Genomic DNA, 8,752 nt, shown 5'->3' on the forward strand with positions numbered 1-8,752 from the left:
TGTGGAAATGATAATATCATATTCTCAAAACTTCATCTCTAACACATACAGATATCACTGTTCTCATAAATATGTTTATGTCAAGCTGCACTGATGTCACACTTCTCATTCAATTGTTATAATCTTACCTTGTAGTCTGTGTCCATCAAATAAAACTCAAAAAAATTAAAATCATCACCAAAATCTCTTGTTCACATTTTTTACTGTCATACAGTGTACACTGTTAATCTGTCCATTCCTTCTTCATACATATTCAAATGTCTTAAAGGGGTCATGGGATGCGACATGCACTTTTGTAAGTAGTTTGAACTGAAATGTGTGTTGGTAGTGTGTGTAAACAAACACCCTATAATGATAAAAATCCACCCAGTGTTTTTTTTTAAATCTGGTTAAATGTTTTCCCCTTTCTCAAATCGAGCCGATCTCAGATGCCTGTCTGTGTGACGTCACACAGACAGGCCCCTCCCACGATAGTTTGATTGACAGTAGTGTTTCAGCACAGACTGGACTGGTGTCTTTCTTTAGCTCCGCCCTGAGTGACTGTCATCAGTCCGCCATTGTTTCACCGCCGGAGCAGATGTAGACAAGAATGACTCCTGAGCGATTGAGGTGTTCTGTTGTTGGATGTAATAATGAACTCAGCAGTCATCATTTACTCCCGACATCTGAGCCGCTGAAGACGCAGTGGATTTCTGAAGAGAATGCACCCCCGATCTACATAAATGCGTCTATGTTCGCACGAATCATTCATGATCCAGCTTCACCTCCAGAAGAAGTACGTGTAAGGTTTTCTTAATGAATCTTAATGTGCTAATTAGCAAGTTTCACGATGAATGCAGCTAAAGTAAACAGTCTCTCTGAGAGCGGCTCGGAAGAGAGGGGCGGAGTCAGCAGGGCTCATTAACATTTAAAGGGAAATGCTACAAAAAAGAGCTGTTTTTGACAGGGTAAAAAATGTGTAGTTATACACTACCATTGAGAAATTTTAACCAAACTATGTTACAGACTTTTCATTAAGACCCTAAAGAATCATATCAAATTGTGGAAAATGGGCATCCGATGACCCCTTTAAAACAAGAATATTTAGAGGTTTCATGCAACAATGATCATGCTAAATATTTATAACTCACCACTTGATCTTCTCCTTTTGTAGATGCAGCAACCAATCACAAGAAGAAAAACTAGAAATGCCGCTACTAATACACTTGCTGCAGCAGACCGTGGAGGGTCTGGGTCACAGTTAGAACATTTTCCATCTGCAAAATAAAAATAAAAATAATACATAATGAATGTATAATAAATGTTTCCTTTTTTTAAATAAACATTAGAAACTACTGAAATGCATTAAGGCAATTTAAAGGAAATTGTCTGGTGCCAGAAACGTTAATCTATTACAGCATTATTATGTTATCATGTTACAAATATGTGAGTGACTGTATTTCTGGCGATATTTACCCCATTCTCCTGAAACTGGTTCTGTCAGGCTGCTGTGAATGACAAAACAGCTATAAGATCCTTTGTGGTTTCTGTCGATCTTCACACTGGTTCTCAGCTGAAAGGTTTCATCATCATTTGGTCTGATTTCAGATGACGTTTGGTTTTCAGTGTTAATTCTGTTCAATCTAATGTTCATCTCAATATCTCTTGGGTAGAAACCAGTGGCCAGACAGCTCAGATTCAGCTTACTGTGATCATCAGGAGCTTTTCTTGCAAAGACACGAACATCTGGTGGAGCTGGAGCAGAAAATAATAATGCAATTAACAACAAACATTAAACTTTCTGTAATTGCTTTCTGCGCTGTCAACAAGTTGCATTCTTACTTTCCTTAAAACAAAATCACATTTTGTGTCCCAGAAAGAACACTGTAAAAAAATATGATATATAAGTCATGGCAACATGTTTTTTTTTTTTCAATACTTCAACTCGTCAAAATAATTTAACCAATTTCAGCGTCATTGTTTAAGGTACAGTATATGAGATTGAAGTAGATGCCTTTACATTTTAAAAACAAGTCAAGAAATGAGTCGTACAGATAATTTGGTTATACTTAAAAAGTTAAGACAGCAAATTAAGTTTTTAAGTTGAGGTGGATTATTTTTTTACAGTAAAAGTCATACAGGTTACAATATTTAAACATGGCTTAAAGTGTCATAATGATGATAAACAACCTCTGTACCAAGACAGAATTAGAAAGAGTCAAAAACACAAACACACATGAGCTAATTGCGATCAGAACTTACTCTTATATGTGTTGTTAAATGTGGAGATCCACTTAGTGCAGTTGTTGAGGAAATCCATGAGGAATGGGTTTCGTCCAGTTTGATGATCCATTTTGGTTTCTATGTCTTTATCCATCCACGGAAGCGGGTGGTTGTAATGAAAGTTAAGGAGATCTATTCCATCGTATGCATACTCATCAAAAGCCTTCAGATTCGTCACTGTTCCATTAGGAAGTTTCACCACTTTACAGCCAACTATTCTCTGGAGTACGTGAAACTCTAAAATCACACAAAATCATTATGTGTGTGTGTGTGTGTGTGTCTGTGTGTCTAATTACACTTAAGTACACTTGGGATTGTGTGCCTTTTGAGGGTATAGGGTATAGGGATACTCAAAGTGGCTACTTGATGAAATGACACCTTTGTTTTTATTCCTGAGCTCAGATGTTGATAAGACAAAAGCACTAAACTCACCAGAACAATTTGCAAAATATTTGCACTTTGACAGATCATATAGATGTTTTAAGAACCGGTCTCTAGTTTCAGGCGGTTTTGCAGGAGCTTTGCTCCAGTCATCTACAGTCAGATTGTCTCTTTCCCACTCTGAAAAAAAGGATTGTGATCTTAACAGGAAAAGACTGTAAAAGTGCTACAGTAAAAACCTGTTAATTGGTTAACAGTAAGTTTCCATATTATATACAGTGAATAACTGTAATTACATTTAATTAAAATTGTTAAAATGACATTTTTTGGAAGTGTAAAAGAACAAGTCATTGTACAGTTTACAGTGAAAAAACGTAAATTGACATTCCCAGAATTCCCTGCATGACATTTCACATTTGATGTTAATAAGTATAAGTAATGTTAATAATGTATAAGTATTTCCCTCCTCAGTTTGTTGAAAAGCTGTTTGTGATGATTTGATGGGACTTTATAATCATCACCTGTTTTTGGTGGCTGTCACTGTATTCAAAGTCCCTTTCTATAGTCTTTGCTGTATTGCAATGGATCAAAACAGATATTAGCAAATAGTAAATAATACTTTTTTTGTATATTAAGTAAACAATTAGAGTGTGAAAACAGAGCACTTTAAGTACAATATGGAAGTGCACTTTTTTCACCTGGGTTAGTTCTTATAATAACTTCTTAATAAAAATATATAACTTCTTATAATAACTTAATAATTTGTGGGTGTACACTTGGGAGTGTGTGCCTTTTGAGGGTATATGGTATTGGGATCCTCAAAGTGGCTACTTGATGAAATGACACCTTTGTTTTTATTCCTGAGCTCAGATGTTGATAAGAGAAAAGGTCTAAACTCACCAGAACACACTGTAGAGTATTTGCACTTTGACAGATCATATAGATAATTTAAGAACTCTTCTCTAGTTTCAGGTGGTTCTGCAGGAGCTTTGTTCCAGTCATCTACAGTCAGATTGTCTCTTTCCCAGGCGTGTTTTTCATTACTGTAGCGAACAATCTGTTTGTCATCAGATTCAGCCTCAGCACTGAACTCAGGAAATGGACCTGCTTTGGTCAAGCCTGTATACATGTAGTGCAGGCAGTGTTTCTCTGAGGAAGATAAAAAGCACAAACCACAATAAAAGAAACCGCAAAAAGCTTTTCTTCTGCCAGCAAGCATGTAAAAATGATGTAGGGTCGCACCTGTCATTTGTAAGTTCTTACTTAAACTGGAACATAAAATCCAAACTAGAGGCTTTAGTAACTACCAGCTAGTCAGAAATTAAATCCATTCGGTTCCAGCATTTGTTCTTAAAGCTGAACATAGCTACACTCTCAGAAAAAAAGATACACGAGCTGTCACTAGAGCCTTACCTTTTCAAAAGGTACACCTTTATTCATCACTGAAAGTGCATATTAGTACTTTAAAGGTGCATACTGCCTAAACAGAACATTTTAGTACCCAAATGGTGCAATTTTGTAACATTTGAAAGAGTACCGGGCCAGTGACAGCTTTTGTACCTTTTCTCTGAGAGTGTACAGACTGTGGCCCACTAGTGCACAACAAGCAAACCAGCAGCAGAATCAAACCACACAGGAAACTTACAAAGCAACAAAACAACGACAACGTAATGGAAACAAGCAACAACATGATGATTTTTTTTATTTATCTGAAAATAACATTCTGAAACTGTATTTGAAATAAATAAAGCCTTCAAAAAAAAAATAATAAAATTAAAAAAAAATATATATATATAAATTAGATATTATTATTATTATTATTGATTTTGCTATGCAAGCAGATGAGAGCTGTTTAGGTCAGGTTCGCTTTAAAGACAGCTAAGAAAGTAATTGTTCTTTTAAAATGTAAATGTAAGCATTGTACTAGTCAACATTATAATATAAGCCTATGTCTGTCAGGTAAATCAAGACTTACTGATTGAAAGCTTACTGATGCAGTTTAGTCAATCTTTTCATCCCAAGCAGTAAACTAGCCTTCATTAGGGGGTACTAACTGTATAAGTCCCAAATTTGACCGGAACATTTTGTGCTTACCTTGTTTTGCATTGCTTTGAGGAGAAATGAAAATAAAAAGAAATAATAAAATTAGCCAAAACATTCCTGTCTACACAGAAAACGAACTATTTCAGTTATTTATATTTCAGTCCCACGCACTGAACAGATCAACAGTGAAGTGAAAGTTTACAACGCTTCTTCCAGGTGTTGCTGAGGGCATTGCTGTCCCTCACTGGCTGCAGTCTGAAACATTGCTTTAAATGTGCTAAAAACAAGCCTATCGCAAGACATCTGGTGGGGGGCTAGACACGCCCCTGCCAACTTCAGTTCCTCACCAGATTACTTTTCCAATTTGTTATAGTATAAAAAAATAAAAAAATAAAAAGATATTGACCACTGTGACTGATAAAGCAAAACAGCAGCAGCAGAAGATTCGAAAACCTGACAAGAATGCAGTAGATGCTGGTATATGTCACAGACACATATGATCATAAATAGCCCATGTTTTATACAAGCTGAGCTCTATGAACAGCTTCTGGCACATGCTTTTGATTAATAAATAATATTTACCATACAAAAAAAGTTCTTTACAAAGACTTGCAAATGCAATCATGGTTCCTGGTTTACATGTCATAACGTGAATAATAAAAGTGTGTATAACTTCGCATAGACTGCAGTTCTGTCATATTACTCTCAATATGTAATGTGTATGTGTTATGGGTACACTTTCAGAAGTGTGATAATTGTGTGATTTCAATATAACTGTTTCAGAATTCTCTAGTATAGCGAGAGAAAAAAAAGCATTCGCTGAAATTAAGCTGCAAAAGTGTTAGTGCAGTTTACTGTAAACTCTTGTCCACTAAGAAGAACAAATAACCATTTCTGCTGGAAAAGTCTGAGAATCCAAGGTTCAAAATGTTGGTTTCGGCTTATAGTGATCAGTGCCGAAAATGGCAGGAATTTAAAAACAACAAAAAATATATATATTGAGAGCCACACAATTATTTATTCAGTATGATAACACAATTACATGTTTTAAATAATTTCAAAGGAATAGTTCACCCACAAAATGAAAATGTAGTTATTCAATACCAGTAAAGCTATTCAAAATGTCATGACTGGTCATGTGACTGCAAATGTGATTTAAAAGCAATGGCAGAGAGGAAGATGTCTGTATATTTACTACTTTTGGACAAGTCTGAAGACATACCCATGTCCATATTCCAGAATGACAATGTCAAGATTCATCAGGCACAAATTGTGAGAGATTGTCCTCCACAGAGTCCTAACTATATAACCCCACTGAAAGCCTTCAGGATGTGCTGGAGTCAACATGACACTGCGTAAAAAAAGCCACACACTCTAATGTTTCACTGGACCATCTTTAGCTTTGATAACATTGTGCTTTCATTGTGGCATTGTTGCAACAACATTATATAACATCACTGCATTTATTTTCATCACGGGTTGCATTCATTTTTGGCCGAGATCTTGTCAGCCTGCTCTTTAGTCGACTCCAGCGCATCTTAAAGATTTTCAGTTGGGTTAAGCTCAGAACTCTGTGGTGATCAATTAATTTGTGAAAATGATTCCTCATGCTCACTACTTCACAGTTTAGGTCCAGTGAATCTTGATATTGTCATTCTGGAATATGGACAGAGATGGGCAATATTTCAGATACATGCATTTAAATGTGTATTTTAAATACAAAATGCTATTTTGCATTTTAAAGCCTTTGGAAAAAAATCGAATGTAATTTGTATTTAAATACATTTAAGATTAGTATTTTTGTATTTACAAAATACATAAAATACTTTGTGCAAGTCCACCTCTTTATCAGGGAGCTGATTTTGAACATCAACTTGTTGTATGGGTAGAGTGTATATTGAGATTTGTCCAGCAGGGGGCGCTAATGCATTATGTATTGAAGGACTTGAAGGAGGAGGACGTGACACATGGTTATGGAACAAGCTATGTCCCATACTTGGAATATGTGTTCTGCAGTTAAGCCATCCATCCAAGTGCACACACACAACAGTGAGTCGTGAAAAAACACACACACCATGAACACACAACGCAGTGGGGAGCAGTTGGGGGTTCGGTGCTTTGCTACATTTTTGCTCAAGGGTCTCTCGTGGGCCAGATTTGAGGATCCCTGCTTTATTGGGTGGTTGTTCTGCACGCTTAATAAACAAACTCCAGCTGGTCCAAAATGCAGCAGCTGGAGTTTGGTGTCTGGAGTTTTTTTTTTTATATACAGCTGTATATAAAGAGTAAAATGCACATAAATATTCTGTTCCAGATTCATACACATCATTATTATTTATTGCTAAGTCTTATTTAAATGTTTCTGTTCTCATGTCAGATATGTATGTATGTAAATAGTGAAATTGCATGAAAATTGAGTGTTTACTATTTTCCTATTTAATACTGTAAAGCTGCTTTGGCAATCTGTACTGTTAAAAGTGCTATATAAATAAAAGTGACTTAACTTAAAATGGGCTATCTGTGATAAGTTTAGCCATTGGCTGAGAGGACGGCACTTTACGGCATGGACTGACAATAATCCTCTTACATATATTCTGACTAAACCACGACTTGATGGGAACAAAAAATGTTGTCGCGGATGCTTTGAGCCGTGAGCCATTTGTCCAGTTTTGCGTAGGACATTGCCTTATTACTGAACCATACTTAACTCTCTTGAAGGATGTCAGTGGTGTTGTTGACAACTCTGTCCAAGATGCTTTCAAGTGCGCAAATAACCATCAGGTGGTGCAGGGAGATTGCAAAGGTTCTTATGACCCAACCAGGGATGGACTCTTGCCTTCAGGTTCTTCCGGGAGCTTCACACGCTGCTGGGGGTTTAAGCGACGTATTGGGGACAGTGCCAGCCATATCGCAACCGCAACAGTTTAACCCTCCTGTGCAGCTCAGCAACATCATAAATGTGCAGGGGCAGGACATCACCTTGTGTCAGATTCTGTACTATATTGAGAGATGTCGGAAACCATCTTAGAAAGAACAAGCAAAGGAATCCACAAGTGTGCGGACACTGTTGAAGCACCATAACAAACTGGTTGTCTGTAATGGTGTGCTATATAAGATGAAAAGAGATCCGAAGCTAAACAAGAAACTGGACCTGTTTGTTGTACCTGCTTCTTTGAAAGCGCAAGTTCTTCATGGAATCCATGATGCAGCAGGGCATCAAAGACGTAGTAGAACACTGTCACTAGCAAGACAACAATTCTTCTGGATTGGAACAAAAAAAGATATTGATGATTATGTGAAGAATTGTCATCGATGTGTGGTTGTTGAAACCTCAGAACCCAATGCTTGTGCTCCGTTAGAAAGTATCCAAAACAGAATCTCATTTTTATGAGGGATCGATCAATCAAATTTTCAATCAAATAACTCTCTTAGGGTTCAGGTCAGAGGACTGGAATGGCCATGGCAGAAGCTTGGTTTTGTACTCAGCGACCCATTTTTGTTTTGATTTTGATGTTTGTTTATGGATTATTGTCCTGTTGGAAGATTCAATCACAGCCCATTATAAGGCTTTCTAGCATGGACAGTCAGTTATTTGATAGAATTCATTATGCCATCTATCTGAACAAAATATCCAGTATCTCTGGCAGAAAAATAGGCCCACAACATTAAAGATCCAGCAGTATATTGGGGTACTTTTTTACTCCTGTTTGCACCAAACCTATCTTGAGGGTTTGCTGCTAAAAAGCTCATTTTTAGTTTTATCTGACCATAGAACCCAGGCCTGTTTGAAGTTCCAGTAGTGTCTGGCAAATGAATATTCTGGAGTTTATTTTTGGATGAAAGCGTTTTATTTTCTTGATTTTTTTTTCTAGAAACCCTCCCAAACAACATGTGGTGATGTAGGGGCTTTCTGAACCCAAGATTCAACTAATCTCGCTATTCTGCAGCTGCGATCCTTGGAGAGCCTTTAGCCACTCAAACTCTCCTCCTATGGTGCTCACTGGTGGTGGTTGAGGAGAGGAGACCCCCCCCCCCCCACACAATTTAAAAACCCTCTGGGAGATAA

The 8,752-nt window shown here is 37.0% G+C and overlaps 1 protein-coding gene across 1 annotated transcript; it reads right to left on the minus strand.

The window, feature by feature from the left end:
- Window positions 1-1,104: 1,104 nt before the first annotated feature.
- On the minus strand, window positions 1,105-3,569 carry LOC107566741 (beta-2-microglobulin-like). The gene is made up of 5 exons (XM_016252269.1): window positions 3,544-3,569; window positions 2,695-2,823; window positions 2,242-2,499; window positions 1,456-1,734; window positions 1,105-1,256 (listed from the first exon to the last, which is right to left on the minus strand). Exons 3-5 carry the CDS (start codon window positions 2,354-2,356, stop codon window positions 1,120-1,122), a joined length of 531 nt encoding a protein of 176 aa, XP_016107755.1. The 5' UTR covers window positions 2,357-2,499; window positions 2,695-2,823; window positions 3,544-3,569; the 3' UTR covers window positions 1,105-1,119.
- Between the last annotated feature and the right edge of the window lie 5,183 nt (window positions 3,570-8,752).

This window comes from Sinocyclocheilus grahami, unplaced genomic scaffold (assembly GCF_001515645.1).
Source record: "Sinocyclocheilus grahami isolate Dianchi unplaced genomic scaffold, SAMN03320097.WGS_v1.1 scaffold1097.1, whole genome shotgun sequence".
Taxonomy (NCBI): domain Eukaryota; kingdom Metazoa; phylum Chordata; class Actinopteri; order Cypriniformes; family Cyprinidae; genus Sinocyclocheilus; species Sinocyclocheilus grahami.

Coding starts and splice junctions, on each gene's coding strand:
- LOC107566741 (XM_016252269.1), bottom strand. CDS start 2,356: ATGGATAAAGACATAGAAACCAAAATGGATCATCAAACTGGACGAAAC. Junction 1,735..2,241: donor ATTTAACAACACATATAAGA/GTAAGTTCTGAT, acceptor TTTCTGCTCCAG/CTCCACCAGATGTTCGTGTC. Junction 1,257..1,455: donor ACCAGTTTCAGGAGAATGGG/GTAAATATCGCC, acceptor TTTATTTTGCAG/ATGGAAAATGTTCTAACTGT.